At 42.5% G+C, this 19,455-nt stretch overlaps 1 protein-coding gene across 2 annotated transcripts in view; it reads left to right on the top strand.

Annotated features, from left to right (window-relative positions):
- The window catches only part of nkd1 (NKD inhibitor of WNT signaling pathway 1), a 33,840-nt gene extending 19,097 nt beyond the window's left edge, over positions 1-14,743 (top strand). Inside the window, exons 4-10 of one of the 2 annotated variants that reach the window (XM_044170614.1) lie at positions 1,252-1,309; positions 5,365-5,468; positions 5,602-5,697; positions 7,882-8,020; positions 8,891-8,972; positions 9,455-9,582; positions 10,168-14,743. In XM_044170614.1, coding sequence (XP_044026549.1) covers positions 1,252-1,309; positions 5,365-5,468; positions 5,602-5,697; positions 7,882-8,020; positions 8,891-8,972; positions 9,455-9,582; positions 10,168-10,697 — 1,137 coding nt within the window. In that variant the 3' untranslated portion in view covers positions 10,698-14,743. Of the gene's footprint in view, positions 1-1,251; positions 1,310-5,364; positions 5,469-5,601; positions 5,698-7,881; positions 8,030-8,890; positions 8,973-9,454; positions 9,583-10,167 lie in introns of both variants that reach the window. The other variant, XM_044170527.1, reaches the window with a different exon arrangement.
- The last annotated feature ends 4,712 nt before the right edge of the window (positions 14,744-19,455 follow it).

Raw genomic sequence — 19,455 nt, 5'->3', positions numbered from 1 at the left:
AATTCTCATAGAAACTACTGATTCCCCTTCATCATACCAAAGCTGAGCAGACCATATTAAAACCAGCTCAGGACCAGTGTCATGAAGCCAGTTCGGAGCATGTTTTGACCCATTCATACCAACAACAAATACAGGCTTATCCCGGGTCCCTGCTTTGGGGTATCAGTCTGACAGCCGGCCAGCCAGTTAGTCCTGCGGTTTGCTGTGTTCTCTCCTGGCCTCCTGAGGCCACCCACAGCGCTGCTGCCCGGCCGGCACTAGTCTGAGAAGGGTAGGATCATACCATCTGACCTTCTACCTCTCTGGATTACACCGAAATCCCCTCTCACGCTGTCACAGCCTCACCTCTGACACACACACATACATATCTATGAACACACCAGCATGTATACAATAAACACACCTGCCCCCACACTCATATCCAAGGAGACATTTTATGAAGTTAATTATTGATTATTTAGACTAATCATTGCCTATCATAAGACTGCTGTTGTTTTGTCTCAGTGGAGTCTGTTTGCAATTTATCTAGTTTTTGATGACTGACAGAAATGTTTTTTGTGGTAGTTTGGGTGCAATGGAAAACTTTGAAATGAAGCCAGGGGTGGGTCTTTGAATGTGTGTGTATGTGTTGGACTATGTGTGTACGGATGTGTGCATGTATATGCGTTTGTCAGCCTGTGAGTGATGGTTTTTCGGCCAGATGACTGTAATGCCACATGGATACCTGAGTCGAACTTTTCCATAGTGAAGCCCCGGGATCACATGTCCCTCCAGTCTCTGTGGTACGCGCTAACAGACGCCAGGAGAGGGGGCCCGGGTGAAAACAGTCCGGGATAAAAACAAGTCTCTGAATGTATCCCTACAACGATAACCCGCCACCGAAATAGCCCTACTACCAGCCCTCTTTCTCAGAATTCCCTGCAGGGCTGGCCGCGGCGATTTAGATACTTCTTTCATAGTTTCAATTCTGACTGCCAGTCTTATGCTCAGTTTGTTTCAGTCCTGCAATTACAATCCTCTTAAACTTTCCACTGCTGTTTAAGCTCAGCGCACAGTTGTCAAACTTTGTTCATATATAGATATAAAAACGCTGTAATTTTGATCGGGCATGTCACTCTGTGTTGGAAAACTGTGCTGTGGATTTGCACCGTTAAAGATGTTTGTTTTTATGTGATGAAAATATGATACTTCTCCATTATACGACCTGAAGCAGTGATATATGTGTCTTGTTCTCTCTTTTTCTCTTTCCAGGACTCCATACATGAAGCATGTGCAGAAGGGAATGGTGATGAACACTACCGTTTAGAAGGTAGGGCCCCTGCTCTTCATCATCATCACTAAAGTCTACTCCAGCTCATTTCACTGATTTTGGTCCCAGATTATCCTGATTTGAATGAAAACCTGCAAAAAATACTGTTCACAGTTGCCCTCCAGATACTTGTGTGGTTCTTTTCTTCATCCTTTCCCGTCAGCTCCGCACCCATTCTCTAAGCTCAAACAATGTGCTGATGAGGTCCCCTTTACCTTCCCTCCCGCCTCTCCACCTCCTCCGTCTCTCATCCGCCCCTCCCCCCGTGGTGCTCTGCAAAGTGCCTCCATTCCTCCATGTTTTTTCCCCAATGTGATGTGATCCTGGATTAAGAGCTCCGGGAGGAGAAAGTCTCTCCCTCCCATTTAAAGACAGGATTGGACGTGAGGTGGAGGCAGAAATGAAGAGTTGAACAAGCCCAGCCCATTTGGAATTTGGAAGCGTGGCAGAGAATTCACTTTTATTTCAGCTCTGCTTCACTGAATAATAGACAGAGTAGAGAGACAAGAGATAACGTGACTGATAAATGGAGTATGAAATGATTTATAGTCATTGGGCTGAACCTGAGTCTGGGCCAAGGTTGTCCTCCCTTCAAGAGAGATGTTGCTAATTAGAACATGCTGCTCTGTTAATTTTCAATAATTAAAAGGTGAAAGCCTAAATAATTTGCTTCAATAAAACATTCCATAGATTACGTGTGAATATTTCCATAATACAGACCTCTAAAAATGTTTTTATTTTTCATGTTCAAGTTACTAAGGCAAACTCATTCACTGACAGTTAGCAAGGAGAGGCAACTGTGTCACATTTCTAGGTGGAGAAATGTCACTATACCAGAACTTTAGAAGTTGAGTGGAGCTGAGGTTCATCAATAGTTTTTAATTTCATACCATCAGGCTGTTTCAAGCTTCACACTTTTGAAAATGGTGTCAGAGTTTGGACAGAGTTTGGACTTTTACTTTATGAGCCAGAGGGGGATACATCCAGGTTATTTTCTCTTCAAGAGAAATTGTCAAATCTTTGATTTGCAGCTACTGTGTTAATGTCCTCTATTTAATACAATTTGTTATCTAAATGGTTTAGTTTAGATTTTAGTTTGGAATAAATTGTAATTGTACTTCTCAGGTACACTAAGTCCCAAAGAACGACAGCCGTGGAGGATTTATGATGTCCCTTGTATGAACTGCATTTAGTGCAGTGATCAGATCCATTTTCCGTACATCTAACAAAGAAAGTTAAGTGAAAATGAGAGCGAAATCAGTGAGGGCAGAGATGATAGGACAACCAACAAACATAAAAGCCTTCTTTCCTCCGGGTTTATGGAAGTACTTCCAAAAGAAAGTTTTGTGGGTATTAAAAAAGAACTTTAGGATTCTCTACATTGGTACAAAGGCCATTCCATCCCGGCCATCCCAAAATCACTTTAATACCCAGCACTGAGCTGTCAGAATGTATGAGGAGGGACAGGCCCAGTTATGTATAATACAGTAGCCTAGCTAAGCTGGGTGTGATTTCTCAGAGTGTGTGGCAGCTTTCCCGACCTGCCTTCGTTCCGGTGTGTTTGTGTACGAGTGTATGCATGCGCGTGTGTGTAGCAGGGCTGCTGGAACAGGCTTGGCTTGGAGGGCGCTCTCCTCGGCTGCCCTCGTCTTGCCCCTCAGATCTGATGTGCAGCCAATCCCCTGGCTCAGCTCCTCTCATAAAGAGCCGGCTTATGTCTGTGGTGGGGGGGGTCAAAGGGGGAGGAGGGTGATAGCAGATTACTGTTACTCCTCCCGGCATTTTATTAGCTCCGAGATAAGCATCTCACCACCATATTGAGCCTGCTACGAAACAGATTTGCCCTCGCACACAATGTTCCCTTTGAGCACCTCAGATGATCAAACAGCGGGACACCAAATGCTGCTCCTCTCCAAAAAGTTGGTAAAAGCTCCCTGGGATGATGCCTTTCATTTCTGGCATTTTCCCCTACCCAGGGATGAGACAGGTCTGCTTTGATCTGCTTTGGATCAGGAGGAAAGAAATTGGGCTGTTGTGTCTGCTCCGTTGGCGAGCAAACAAACAGTGTTTCAGATTTGACTTGGCTTAATTAATTAGTGATTCTGTTTTACAGCCGGTCTGATCCTCTTCCAAAAGGTTTGAGAATGGGACTTCAAAGTGTGGTGGGAGGAGAAAGGAGCAGGGGAGGGTGGAGATAGAAGGGTGTGGTCTGCGTGGGTCTATGGGTGTGTGCAGGACTGTGATTGGATGGGGGGGCTGATGCTCACACAGAACTAAATGACCGGAGGTGAAACGTACAGGGGCTGTGGCTGGGTAAAGGCTTTAACAAGCTTCTGCGAAAATACATGTTAACATATATGAGGATGAAGGGCGTGTCTGGGTAACTATAACCCACAGAGGCTCGTAAAGGAGCCGACGTGTACACCTCCCAAATCTCAGTTACATGTTGTGTGTATCTGTGGTCTCATGTGTCAAACAAATGCTGGATTTCAAAGCAGAGAAGGATATCCGGTAGCATTACATCTGGGCCAACGTCCAACACTGAAACTTAAACATCGAACCAGACAGTGACAGTTGTGTTACTTGTGTCCAACAGGGTGGACCACCTATATATAAAATATTAAAATATAGTGCAATCCAAAAATACACCACAATTAACTGTGGCCACAGATATGAATTGAATCAACCCCTGTATGATACAGTTTTAACAAAATATAATCATGATTAAAGGTTTCACAAATTTCTTAATTGGATTATTGTAATGGATTGTAATCGTTGTATGGTGTTCTTTTTTGTTTTGTCTACCCCTTAGAGTCTCACCCTATAGAGAAACTTGTGCTCTCCGATTCATAACAAAGCAGTGTTGATGCATTCACATCAGTGGCACACATACTGTAGATCCTTCCTAGGCTCAATGATTTGGTGTCAGTTTGAATCCTGCCTGGGAAAATCTGTTTTGTAAAGTGTAGTAGAGTGAAACTATCATTGATTTCTACAGTATAGGAAATGTTGTCAGGCTCTACACAGGTCATCAGCTTAAGTGCATATGACAGATTAGTCCTCCCTCTGGACTGTCTGCCTTAACTGGATGTCTGGATGGTAATGTACGGTGAATGTCATTCTATAAAATGATGAGCTCTGCTGCACTGAGCCGGGGACTCGGGAGTCTCGTATAGGCTTTTTGATGTTCACACGCTGTTTCCAATCCACCATTTATATCCGAATACCACCTAATATTCTATCATGTTTTAGACATGCTAATGTCATTCAGTTTCATGTCTGACATCCACTCTCAGTGTGAACACAGTGGGATATATATACTGTGGCTAGGAGCTTAAAAACCATTACTATATGTGGGACTGACGGAACAGCTATGCCACTGGAGAATTAGTGCTGTCACAGTTTCAACATTTTTTCTTTTTGCGTTGGATTGACATTTTGGATTCCAGTTCCAGTCTTTATATTACTGTTTTGTTTAACAGTACCTCTGCTCTTTGGAATGATGCAATAATTAACTTGCTACCTGACATGAAAGGCCATAAAATAAGGTACTCATTCGCAAAGCTTGATTACAGTACCGTGTCACCTTTGAGTAATCACAAATACTGTAAATACACCCCACAAGTTCAGTGCATTTGAGGAGCTGAACAAAATTTCTGATTTGCAAGTGCTGTGTATGCATTACTTATGTTACACACAACAGAGCCTGTTTTGCCTTAAAAATGTTACATTACTAATGAATATGTTAATATTAATATAAAAATACAATTTCAGAATACAGGCAGTGAGACAGAACCTATAAGGAGTTTGGCTGTGTAAGTTTATTTCCAACCAGGAGCACTTGAATGTGTGACACATCTTAATTGTGGCTGCCAAACTCGGAAGTCAGAGCTTACAAGGAACACTTGAAGGCGACGACATATCCTCAGGTTATGACTGCACCCAACGTTTCCATCCTCAGGCTCTCTCTTTTATCTTGGTGTGTGTGTCTGTGTGTGTGTGTGTGTGTGTGTGTGTGTGTGTGTGTGTGTGTGTGTGTGTGTGTGTCACTGCAGTGGCTTTACCCCCAGAGAAGACAGACAGCTGCTGTGTGGAGGAGAAGATGCAGGAGAGGGACAGCCAATCTCCCGCAGGGCCACAGAAACAGCTCCAGTTTGAAGTGAGTGTCAACACTGAACAGGGCGTTTATTACTCCCCCGCTGGATGAAACTAGGGCAATGACAGGACATACACAAATACACACTCACATACACACTAGATGATATTGATAGTTTAACGCTGCGCTGTTTCAGGAGTTGGAGTGTGCTGTGTCTGTGGAGGAGGATAACAGGCAGGAGTGGACCTTCACCCTCTACGACTTTGACAACAACGGCAAAGTCACCAGAGAGGTAATAATCTTTTGCTCCAAGCAGTGATTAATCTGGATGAATAAGCCTTTGATGAATGAATGAATGAACAAATGGTAAATGGACTGTACTTATATAGCGCCTTTCTAGTCTTTCTGACTACTCAAAGCGCTTCAACTACATATCACATTCACCCCATTCACACACATTCATACAGCGATGGCAGAACTGCTCATCAAAGTAACTAATCATTCACACACATTCACACAAGTAAATAAATACAGTAAACAGACATCAAATAGACATCTGCCAACACCACACATGAGCTGTAGTTGGAATTCTTTTAAAAAGTATTTAGTTAGTTTACTTTGTTGCAGACCTTAACAGGAAAAGAGTATTGTAGTGTTGTGTTTGTAATATGAGGCCTTAAAAACAGTTCATTTTGTCAGTTTTATTGTATTAACAAAAATGAAACAATATAAAGCAAACATTTCTGAATGCACAGATTTTAAGTGTCACAAAATTGTTCTGGTCAGTAGCTCACAGCTACAAAACACCCTCCTTTTGGGTATGGGAAGGAATCAATAACTTCCCAGTAAACCTTAAATTCTAGCCCTATTCACCACACCCCTAAAAGACAGAACCAAATCCAGCGGCATCTGTGTGTTTCCGCTCCTGCGAGGTACCTTGTGGCTTGCGTCTGTCTGGTACAGATCTGACGGAACATCCAGAAAGGCCTGTGTCTTTTGAAAACAACTTGAAACAGCGCAAAGAGACTGGAGCTGTCCTCTGTGTGGTTGGCTGTGCAGTTTTTTTGGCATTGCCTGTGGCTCCATGGCTCATGAGACGGCAGGCGGCGGCTTGGAGGGGGAAAGAAAAGCTTTCTTCTCCAACTCTTTTTTTTTTTTATCCCTTCACATAAATAAAAAACAGAAGAAAACTAAAAATGACACAGGAAGCTTTTATTTTATTTATTTATTTAATTTTTACAGTGCATCTATGTCTGAAACCAGTATGTGCAACCGGTCCCTGAAGAATTCATAATAGTCCTTTAATCGTACTATAGTGAGTGAAAATCATGCTGTTGGAGTCTTTGTGTGGCGGTGGCTTAATTCTCAGCAGTTTTGTCAAAGAAGCTCTTATGGTGAAGCTGTGTTACCATCTAAAGTAAAACACTAATGAGATTTGAGATACTGTGTCAGTCAGTTAATTTCACATCCATACCATGTGAAATTTTATTGGACAATTACAATTTGGTTTGCTATGAAAAGATCCAGCACAGTTGCTAACACCCAAGAAGGAGTCATTAGCTCAGTATGGTGCACAAAAACACTCACCAGTGCAAAATATAGCTTCTAAACAGCCACAAGAGAATGCAGTATTTTATGTGCACATTAAGCAGTCCAATTATAGTCAGTTACCTTGTTCTGAAGTGAACATATCACTTTTAATTTGAAAGTATTGACATTGATAATTGTTCAATTTTTCTTTGCTCTCTCTATTTCTCTGTGACTGCTCCATTTCCTTGGCCTTTACTGATCTGAGGTCAGGTCTTTATAATGACCCTTAGTTACATGGAAATAACTGTATATCTGTATATCTTCCTACATGTGTAGAAACATGTTTTTGAGTGTATGTATACATGCTTTTGTGCATTTATTTGAAAGTGTACACTGGTGTCACTTCCTATGCAGGTGTCATTTTACGAGACACTGAGGAATTAAATAGAGAAAGTGTAGAGCTCACACAGCTGTAACATGACTCACATCAGGCCTGACATCCCAGTCAGCCTCTTCTGCTCCCGCCAAGATGTTTCTTTTCATGAATTTATAACTTGTCTTTACACTGTCTGATCGCTTCACTTGGAACGCTGAACTAAAACAACTGACATCAGTGTGTTTCTCTCTTCACTCTTGTCTGAGTCACTTCTTTAAATTCCTAGCTAGCAGGAAGTTTATGATTCAGAGGTTTAATGCACAAAGCTACAGAATATTGAATTCAAACAGTGTAGTGATAAGAATAGTCTCATATGTTCAAAAAATAAAGACAAAAGCTTTATTTTTTGTAAAATATGTGCACTGAAAATCTGTCTCTCTGCACCAAGGTCACCAAGAATCTACAAGATTTTGAATACTTGGTGATCAAAGGATTCTCATCACACTTGTTGTTGAAGCTGTTAATCAAAAAGCCCAGATTAAACTCACCTCCACCTCTCATGCCCTGCAGGATATCACCAGCCTGCTCCACACCATCTATGAGGTCGTGGACGCCTCCGTCAACCATTCTCCCAGCAGCAGCAAGACACTGCGGGTCAAGCTCTCGGTGGCTCCCGACTCCAGCCAGCGGTGGAGGAGTTGCACGCAGGGTGCGGCAGGTAAAGCACGCATTAACACAGTGGGTGGGGGCGGAGGAGAAGAAAGGGCATTTTGGGGTCCCCCTCGTCTTGCCTGCTGTCAGCTCACCCAGAGATGTGTTTGTTGTCATGCAGAAAGGCTGCTGCTTCAGGCCTGTCAGAGCTTTGTTCGTCGCAGTCTCTGCGTCGCTCCATCTCTCCCACTCAATGGGGTTCATTTTTAATGATGGGGGGAGTGGCAGAGCTAAGAGAGGGCCCCCTCCCTCAGCACCTTCAAATACTCTGAAAGAAACCTTAAGAGATGTGCCGAGTCCTTTTGATAACCACAGCCATTTTTCTTTTCTCCAAAGTCCCCCCCCTCTTTCTCCCCCCTTCTCAGAGCTGCCGGGAAAATATAGCTACGTTCAACTTAACTTTTCTCACTGACGACTTGGTAAACAAGTAGTCAGGGAAAAATATCTCAAAAAGTATATATGCCTGTGTGTTTGTGTCCTATTGTTTCGGCTATAAATATCCATCAAGAGATTCAAACAGTGCAAGCTTTGGAAATATCGCTGGTTGCCTTCATGCTAATTTGAAACTGCATCAGATCTCGCGTCCTTAATAAACAATTTCTGAAGTCTGCATGTTTTTTATTTCATTCCATGCCTTATAAGGCTGCGAGTTGAAAATAGAATAAATGAAGCATTGTTGTTTTTCCTTTTCTATAGATCTTCAAAGTAAAACTCCAAAACAAAGGTTGCTTTCTTCTGAGGCTTGTGTGACAGTTGTCATGTATGTGTGTGCATGTGTGTGTGTGTGTGTGTGTGTGTGTGTGTGTGTGTGTGGCTCCTCTGTGTAGCTCTCTTTGATAATAGCCTCCTGTCTTTCACACACACACAGACATGTCCCACCCCAGAGAGAAAAGTGACAAGTGCATTGAAGACCCCAAGAGTGCAGACAAGAAGACTCGAGCGCTCCTAAGGTAAACCCACCTCCCCTGTACACTTCAGTGCCTATTGTTGAAGCTGCTGGTATCTACAAGAAGAAGAAGGATATGAAGTTTATTAATATCATATATTTTTTGTCACTGATTATTACATCCACTTTTTAAAAGCGAAAACTAGAAACTTTCTCATTTTAAGTGGCTAGAGGCAGTGGAAGGATTCACACTTTGGAGCTGCAGTAGACCTCTACTCTTTAATTAGTTTTGCCCAAATTTACCTCCACTGTACTAAGGAGGAGTACAACGGTGGAGGGGAGAGTCAGCCCTCTGACTGCACTGTTCCGATACTCCCAGTTGAGGTTTAAACCTGTGATTTTCCAGTCACAATCTCACTTCTCTAACAATTACTCTGCTGCTGCCTGATCATAAGGAACACTTGTTTTACGTTCTCCAAACACTACCATACTGAACCTCTCTGGCCCAAACTACTACCTAATGAGAGGTGCCGCTTGTGTCCACAGGCGCCACCACAGTGACCACCACACCCAGCCGGGCTGCCAGCGCCACTGTGTGGATGAGAACCTGGAACGCAGGAACCACTACTTGGACCTGGCAGGCATCGAAAACTACACATCCCGCTTCGGAGCCGGTGAGTGTACCGGGGCCAGGGGTGTAGAGGGGGAGAGGGGAGGGAGAAACACAGACTGTGGCCCTTTGAAGTTGCATCCAGGGGCCCTCATTACTCCGGCACCTGCTTGGAGCCATTAGGTGGAACTACCAGCCCACTGCGCTCCTCGCCAGTACAAACATCTGGGCTCAGGCAAGCACAATACATCAAGTGTTCAAGGCTAAAGCCCATCAACAAAACGGGCTGTTGTGAAGTGAAATATTAGGTCTAATAAGCATCAGCCTTGATCTGATGGTCAGTGATGACATGTGATTATTTTAATGTTGGTCCTGTTAGGGAAGTGCTAAGAGATCTGCTCTATGTCACATTGTGAGTTATCCGCATGAAGAAAGAACCTGAAGTAAAGCTGCCAGAATCTTATCATGGAGCTTTTAGGTGGATCTTTATTAGTGAGCTGTTGGCACTTTATTCTTCTGCAGGGTTTTGAGTGCCCATGTAATGAATTTTGACACTGACCAGTCCTGTGACGGAACTGTTTTTCTTTCTCTGCAACCTTGAAGTTTGTCATTAATCTCAGTTAAATACCCGTGTCTGTCTCCCTCACAGCCCCCGCCACGGAGCCGACGAAGGCAGAGCCTCAGACCCGGTCATCCAACCAGACTCGCTCTCGCTCCCATGAACCAGAAAATGGCCACTCCCATCCGCACCACCGCCGCTTGCAGTCTGTTGTGGACACTGCTCCGGACAGCCTCAACCCCTCCCGTACGCGAGGCCAAGACTCAGGGAAACATGCCCTTCGCTCTCCTAAGACCCACAGCCGCACACCTCCTGCGCAGATCAGTAGCAGGGTGATGAGAAGCCGTGGTGTCCCTCCTCCCCCGGTGCTACCTAGCCAGACCCCCCCTCACCAGTCCACAGCCCCCTATCGCAAACACAAGCAGCGGTCAAAGGAGAGCCAGGGCTACAGGGCCTTGGGCTCTCTGGCAGCTCCAGGACAAGTGGTGGAGAAGGAGCAGGTGAGAGACCTGCCCAGCGTGCTGCTCTACGAGGGGGTGCTGGCACAAGTGGTGCAGCGTCATGAGCATCACCACCACCATGAACACCATCACCACTACCATCACTTTTACCAGTCCTGAATTTCTTCCCTGCCTGGGACAGCTCAGCACTCCTGCAGCTCCACAAAACCCAGCCAGACCAGCAGACACTGACTGCAGTGAGCCAGGCTACCCTACGTTGTGCAGTACTGCAGTGGCTTTGTATTGGACAACATAGGTAGGAGTGACGGATCATGGGAGGGGTGTCCCAGTGCTGAGAGGTTATTAATCAGTGTTATAAAGAGGTTGGTCAGACGGACAAAAGCTTGGGTATGCAGCAGGACAGTGATTCAGGGCCAGAGTACGGCCAGGACTGAGGATCACGGCTGGGGCTAGAGAGGAGGCACAGAGGGACAATTTAATAAACAAACCGGATGTTCCTCTCCCCCCTGACCCTCTACCTGATGAACTCTACAGCTCCAAACCAGCACCACAACCTTTCCAGACCACTAAGCCAAAAGGTTTTTAGGGAAAAGGAGGGACGAGAGTAAGAAAGACTGTGATGTAAAGATGAAAATATATGAAGGAATATAGGTGATGGGCAGGGCATAGTGTGTGTGTGTGTGTGTGTGTGTGTGTGTGTAAAACAGCGTGTGAATGTGTAGGCGTAGCAAGAGTGTGTGTGTGTGCGTATGAGAGTGTCACGACACTGGTGTCTGTTGAAAACCACTTGAAGTGCGCTCATGGGTGCGTGAGTATTTAAAGCAGGCTGTCAGGCAGGTTTTTGAAGATGAAAATGAGGATTCTGATTCAAGCACGCAATACCCCGTAAGAAAAAATGGAAAGGGAAATGTTGAAATGTTATAAAGTAAAAAAAGTACAGAGATCCCAAATCCGCTGCTACCTCTAATTTTATCCTAATTGTTGTTGTAATGGTGACTTTGACTAAGCATTCAGAGCTTATTTTCAAATTACTTTGAAACTTTTTTGAAAGAAGAGCAATCGTGTCACAATCTGCAGTACTGAAGTGTCGAAAAGCTCCTTACTTTTATTAACTAACATTTACTGTACATAAGGTATATATTGTTATCAATTTTATAAGCTTTATTGATAATGTGATATCTTTGTATTCACTATCTGAAGCTTTTATGTTTGTTTCCCTTCACAACCGCATTTTATAAGACCACTAGAAGCCTCATTTTGACTAGAAAATGTACAACTGTATTACTCACTCACACTCTCTCATTGTCCCTCTGTTTCAACTGTCTCACCATGTGATTAGATACGTAACAGTGATCTAGTAATTATGCCCGAATGACTAAAATTCCAACTCTCAACAGTGCTGTTCAGTAGCTTGACCTCCCATCACATACAAGTGTTTTATAGAACGCATGCTTGACTGTCCTCCATGCTGACATCATGGAAGCTAATATGCTATAAGATGAAACTGAGAGGAATTAATATTTGCAGCTTACATACAATTTCACATATTTTTCAAAGTGCAAGTCCAGTTATCCTTTGTTTCCTCAAACAGAAAATCGCCCTTTAAAATACATCCAATATTAAACTCTTGTCACGTTCTTGGAGCCCAGTCGGACAGTGTTTGTAGCAAAAGCTGTCTGTTTTATTTGAATGTCCAAAATGTCAGCAGTTAAATCACATGTCCTCAGCCCCATGATACACTTAAAAACAAAACTAGAGATGGTGTGATCTTGACATCAGTGCAATAGAATTCTCCAGTTCTGGCTCAGGCCTTTTGGTGTAATAGCATAAATTGAAACCCTGTTAGATCCAGCCAGTTAGAGGTCTGAGTATTTATTCACCAGTATGGAGTTGGCCTTTAAGGATTTTGTTTTTTTTTTGTTTTTTTTTACAGTTATTTATGCAGGGAAATGTTTTGCTGAGCATGCATGTCATTTTTCACCCCCGCCCTGCTTCAGATCCAAGCAGTTACACATATTCACACCTGGGAGTTGCCCAGCACCATGGTTTACTTTTTGGACTTTCGTTTTGTGACTTTCAGGCTTGCACTTTCCCTAACTCATAGCAGCTCTCTTGTCCAGCCCCCCGGCCCGGCCCGGGGTCACACGGCTGCTCCCTCTGTTTCCATGGCATCTTCCTGTCCCCCAGCTGTCAGCAGGTCTTTCACCGTGCCGCCATGTGGCCTCAGAGCTCAGCCAACAAGGCTCTGTTTGTGGTGCGGCAGGGCGAGGGCTCTTTCAGCTGTCCCATTCCTCTGGTGCTGAATAACACTGGGCCCAGCCCGCAGTCTCCACTAGACCCATAACTCACCACTGCTGCTCTCCTGCCAGCGCCAGGGACTGTCTGTTCATCCTATCCCATGATGCTTTATGGGCGCTGCCAAAAACATGCAAATGTTAATGGCACCGACATGCGAGGCAGTGAACTGAGAGCTGCAAATGTAAAGGTGTTGATCATCTTGTTGGTTCTCTGGGATAGTTGTTATCTGTTTTCTCCCTGGCGTTCTTGGTAAGCACACATGGTCCTTTGAGCATTTCCCAGCATCCCATTTATAAATGACCTGCCCTTGTGCATCCATAGTCTTTTGTCAGGGTTTAAGTGCCGTGCTCAAGAGCAACTTCATCCATACAGGGAAAATGATTGTTAACCAGACTAGCCCACTAGTGTTCAAACTATATTCACCATGTTAGATTTGTTAGTCTGCCATAAGCGTGTGCATGTGTTTGAGATGAGCAAGAATGCGGTGTATGCCAGTCTTGCCCTCAGCCCTGCGGTGTCCTCTCACAGCTGCAGGCCGTCCTTTAGCAGAGGCACCAGTCAGACGGGTCATCTCAAGGGACCCCGTGGTGGAAACGGCGTCATTCCCCGAGGGGAATCACAGCTGCGCTCCATACCTCGGCTTCCTCACCTCACACTGCTTTTCCTGGACAACAAGTCCTTGCTGCCGGAGCTCTCATAACACTGTAACTCCTTTGTCAACGGTTTCCCCTCACCCGAAACACTGTTGTGTGTGACTCTCCAAATATAAGCACTGTGGAAATGGTGCTCTGGTTGTGTGAACGGACAGCACGCAGGCGACTGTTCGTTCTGCAGGGTGGTCCGATTCGACACGGTGAGCGAGGGCTTCTGAAAGAATTTGGGTGGAAGGCTCGGTCAGACCCACAGCCAGGTTGCAATTTTTAAACTTCTTTTAGAGAGTTTTACTGAACAGACAGAACTCCCTTTTTTAATGCCCTGCTTCACATTCGTACAATTACCTGAACTCACACTAGAAAGCTGCCCACTACAAACACACTTCCATGCTTTTGACTTCAAAGCAGCATCACTGGAGCAACTGGAGGTGATATGCCTTACTCAACAGCACCTCAACAGTATTTGTTGAGAGTTGGGGAAGCAGTTTTTTCTCAGTTTTGTCACACAGAGTTTACCAGATGCTCTGGGGAATAAACTTCCTTTTGAAATCTTTTTAACTTTTTCAAAATCCCCCTTCTGTCTTTTGTCATACTGTGGCAATTTCCCTATATTTCGGGATCAAAAACATAACTTTAAGGTTTTCAGCTATCCTTGTAGACTTTTTTTAATTTCAAATTAGGAATGCCTCCTTTTGGAACGAAAAACTTAAAATCATGTCACACAAACTTCTCTACACCCACCATCTTCTGTCCTGTATTCCTGTATTCAGAGCCACTTCTCCATGTTAATACAGTATGTATGTATTGCACCACTAATTTGCTTTGTAAGATCCATGTTTCAACATTTTTAAAACTCTGATGTATATAGTGGACTGCAGAAAGGATAAACGAGCATCATGTAGAAAGAATATAAGGCTTATTTATGATTAAATGTCCAGCTATCTCACTTGCCTACTGTCAGCTAGCACTCCAATATCCGCCACACCAATCCCACTTATCAGGGAGGAATAATTATCTGTTTATAACACAAGCTGTCTCTCTCCACACACAGACACACTTTAACTTGGTGTTTGTTGTAAAAGAAAGTTGTTTAGCACTAGCTGTTTTTTCCTTTCCCCCTCCCTCCTAATGTTTTTTCATGACTTTGTTTAGTTTATATAGATTGTATTTGATTAATTGCTTTATTTATTTGATAGCAGATCTGTGCCAAGGGAAAATACCCTTTTATTAAAGTATGAACCTGTTCCTTATAAACACACTGACTCCTGGGGTCATTTTATTTTAGTCAGTATGGCTATAACTGTGCACATTTGAACAGCACATTGTGTATTTACAATATGTATATGTTACTTCTATCCCTTGAAAATATACCAGTTAGAAACATTAGTATGTCAAATATCATAAACATACAAAAAAATCATCTACAGCCATATGGATCTTTCGTTTTGGGAGATTTAGATGCGAGGATCGATGCCACTCATGTCTGGAGTCTTTTCGTCACCATGAGGTTTCCAGGCAACCAGTGAAGACTTCAAGACATTGCTGCGCCTGGCCAAGAAATAGTCTGACACATAAACCCCCATAAAACCACAAATTTTGTTTTTACGCTAACAAATGAGATATAACGTGTATAATTAGTGAGCTTTAGAGATGGAGGACTTTGTTACTGTTGGACAGAGTCACGCTAGCTGTTTCCCCGTTTCCAGCCTTAACGCTGAGCTAGCTTCATATTTACCCTACAGACAGTGGCATCGATCTTCTCATCTGACTTGACAAGAAATTCGAATATGCGTATCCCAAAATGTTGAACTATACTTCTTCACCTTTACTGTAACTGAATCTGCTGTCACACAGCCAAGATTGTTGTCACACCAATACGCCTTCTTACACAGCTGCAGTATTTTCATTTTATCAATTTATGTTGACGCTTTCATCAGATATTTTCTATTTGTAATTTAAAAAAATTATTATTATTATTATTTTTTTTTTTTACAAAAGATCAACTATATCATCAGATCAGATCATCCATATCTATATTTATCCTGTCCTCCCACAGGGAGAACATGCACACTCCACAGAGAAAGGCCCCAACCCCAAAGTCTTGCTGTGAAGTGCAATCCACTGAGCAACTGTGCCACTTTTGGCCATATGGGGCCTTTAGGATCAAGATGGCACTGGATTTGGGTGAGAGGGAGCCTGTACTATTTGGGGTTATTTATGTTTACTGTTGCCTGATATACTTTTATAAAACCAGACAAAATTCTAATTTCATTTGTCACTGAAAAGAATTTATCTCCAATGCTGATTAAGCTTCTCATGCATTTTGCACTTTTGTGTGGTGTATCTTTTCCTTTGATCTGCTTTTTTATTTTCAATTTCCAAGAAGTCAGCTGGATTGATATGAAGGGGAAGTGTGTGTGTGTGTGTGTGTGTGTGTGTGTGTGTGTGTGTGCATGCATATAGTGAAGTAAAGCTCCTCTCCGCTGTATCTTAACCGTGGTGTCACAGAGGGTTTCCAAATCTGGCTGACCACAGCTGCTCACCACGCCACACTCTACATGCACACACACTTTCATCTGCAGCTTAGCAGCTTATCTCTGGTCGGGGCAACCACAGAGAGTCTGCCTCTTGGCAATGTGAAACGCCTTCCTCTCACGAACACGGCTATTTGTGTAAGCAAGGCACTGTAACTCGCAGAACTTGTATCATCATTACAAATGGTTTCTATCCTAACGCAGCTTAGCAGGTTATTATTACCGCTGCTTTACACATTTCAGCTATAAAAGCACATCGGGGCACAATCTTTCAGCACATCAGAGGTGTAAAGTAAGTTGTTACTGTAAGTTGTAAGTTGTGAACTTTGGTGCAAATTTTATATATTTATATACTTACAAAAGAATTTTAAATATAAACATAAAACAAAGCTCTTTATTCCACAAATGTTTGACTCTGGAAACCGTTGTACAAGGCTGTGGAGGAATTACTGTATAACTGGAGATATTAAAGTCAAGTTATTTCAAAAGTCAAATTATTGACCAAACACGAGACATTTTTTGCCTGAAACCTTTTTTTAATCAACTGATGAAGTCACATGTTTTCTGCTGGGGTTTGAAATGAAGCTAGATGTCTGCAGTCAGCAGCAAAGCAATCAGAAATACAGCCTTTAAACTATGATTCTCAGAGATCCCCACGTGGTCGGCCATTTATGGGCATTAGATGTACTTTTAAAGTCACCCCCTATCATGAGACAGGCTTACTTGTGCTTATCCTGGAGATTTTCCTTTTTCAAAGACATAAGAGCGAGAGTATAGTCCTGGCTTGTGTTGTACCATTGCATACAAATTACAAACAGTAAAGAAGTGGCTCTTAAGCATTAAGTCTATTAAACAGCACAGGAAGTCCTGCAAAATCGTGCTACCCCAGAAAAAGCCTAGTCACTACATTGAGCTTTACAAAGTTTTCCATTTGGTGCTACAGGATTAACTTTTTTTGAAGAAAACATATCTTTGCATTGCTAGCATCTTACAGCCTAAACAGTGCCTGTTCACCAAACGTTTTTTGTTAGCGTTGTTGAAAGTAGATGGGAATAGAACACGTATTTGAAGTGATTTAAAGACAGTGAGCATCATTCAGTCCAAAAAGAAACAGCACTGTTTCATAAGCACTTGGCAAGTCTAGTAAATTCCATGCTTGCTCTGCATAAAACTGCTTTGCTATATTTGCCATAACTAATGAAAGCCATGACAGCTGAGTTTCACATTCTACAGGAAGAAAAAAAAAAAACCAAGTTAGAACAATGGTCCCAACCTGATGTATTAAGGTAAAGGCACTTCATGAGATAAAAGTTCTCAGACCACAAGCCCAGCAAACAATAGTTACCCCTAAACTACGTTAGAGTTACGACCGTCTTTTCTTGATGTTTTCCTTCTGAATCACAGGAACAGCTGAGTGCATATTGAACTGGTGACACATTGTTTTGTTGTTGCGTGAAATGCAGATTGAGCACTATAAGCCCAGGACTCTCTCTGTCCTCTGCAGCAAACTTTGAAAAAAGAAATGCTCAAAAACTTCTTTCTTTGCATCTTCATTGCAAGTCTCAGATGCTGTATAGCTGAAGGGGCCATTTCCTACTGTATCCTCCTGCATCCTCTCTTCTCTGTAGCCTGGCATGAAACTTTATTTTGTTACATTTTCTTTGATCTGTACTCCTTTCAACTCTTCACATATGTTGGTAATAGCCTTGGTGTTCATGGAGATTTTCTTCTCCAGTGCAGAGTAACGGTTGGATAATGCATTCACGCCTTTTGAAATGGACAGTGTCCTCCCTCACATCTATAAGCCTGTCTCTGCTGCTCAATCTCTTTGGTTCGGGACTTTTCATAAGTGTGTCAGGTAAAAGAGTAAGGGGTGTAGAACATGTTTTACAAGTTCAAACTTAACTTTGCTTTGGAGTTTTGAGGAAAGATGTTCTTTACTTGCTTACTACATTATATTACATTTAAACTGCTACTTGATTACTTGATTCTAGGCTCCTAAAGGCACATCAACTATTGGTACATACTGTAATACCGTTGTTTATTATGTGCTAGCCACAAATGCATATTAGGTTTTGAGTGAAACTGAATTTCTGAGGAAAATGTTTATTGTTGCTCATAAGAACTGCTGTTGCATAAAAAGTGGAACCCTAACATATTGTAGCCTGACCTTAACAATAAAAGTAGAGTGGATTGTTCCCTCAATGGGAGAGATAACAAGTTTCATTTTAACCTTCCAATTGTGAATGTGGAAAAAATAAACTACATTCAGACAGGATTTAGATCAAACCTTTTGCTTTAAAATCATATTATACAAAATGCACACGTCAGGGGTAGCTGACTCCCCAGTCAAGCTTCCACTTAGTGATGGGAATTACAGCTCTATGAAGGGCACCGGCTCCTATGGCTCCGTTCCTTTCCGAGAGCCAGCTCTTTCGGCTCCCAAACGGCTCTGCACTTAGTATCGCTTCTGCTGGTCACTGCCTAAGTTACATTCTTATTTGTCACATTGATGGTTAAAAAGTGGGATATTTCAAGAATAACTATCCTAGTTGTATTAAAAAATAACAGCGAAATCAGGAAATCGAGACGGGAGCCGACTCGTTCGCGACCGACACATCGCTACTTTAACCTCTCCAGTACTGCTATCCACTGGTGGAATGTAACTAAGTACATTTATTCAGGTACTGTACTTAAGTAGCCTACAGTTTTGAGGAACTTGTACTTAACATGAGTATTTATATTTCTATGTGTTCTTCTTTTCAAAGTTATACAATAATGATTGTTTATTTATTAAATCTGCAGAAGAAGAAGAATGACAGGGTAAGTTGCCTTGCCCCAACAGGTACAACAAAATCAACAGAAGGATGAGAGAGATGTCAATCAAGCGCATTTTGTACACGCCCACACTGTCCCGAGAACAGTTCTTATTAGGCAACATATGTGAAAATACCTGTGTGGGTGGACTATGGGTTTTTGACCACTTTATAAAATATGCTTTATTATTCATTATTATTAAGCTATTACCAAACAATATACAGCTACAACATTAAAATGCTGTCTATACTCTATGCATCAGTATCAACAACTCACTGCCAGGGTTCCCTCTGCAGAATTGGTACTTTTACTTTTCTTACTTTAAGTGCTTTTTTCTGATAAAACTAACTTTTACTTAAGTAATATTTGAATGCAGGACTTTCACTTGGAAAAGAATATACACTGTGCTGTTGCTCTTTTTACTGAAACATGCAATAACTAATTTTTTGTCCACTTGGGGGCAGAAGAAACAAGTTGTGAACATAACATTGACATATCATCTCCTTTTATGTTTATATGGTATACTTGATAGAAAACAGTTATTTATACACACACTTATTTACACATCAGCAGCAGTTACAGAGCAACATTATCATTTATTTTGGAGTCGTGTTT

This window comes from Siniperca chuatsi, linkage group LG1 (assembly GCF_020085105.1).
Source record: "Siniperca chuatsi isolate FFG_IHB_CAS linkage group LG1, ASM2008510v1, whole genome shotgun sequence".
Taxonomy (NCBI): domain Eukaryota; kingdom Metazoa; phylum Chordata; class Actinopteri; order Centrarchiformes; family Sinipercidae; genus Siniperca; species Siniperca chuatsi.
Note: the sequence above shows the minus strand (reverse complement) of the source record. Positions and strands in the feature narration are given on the sequence as shown.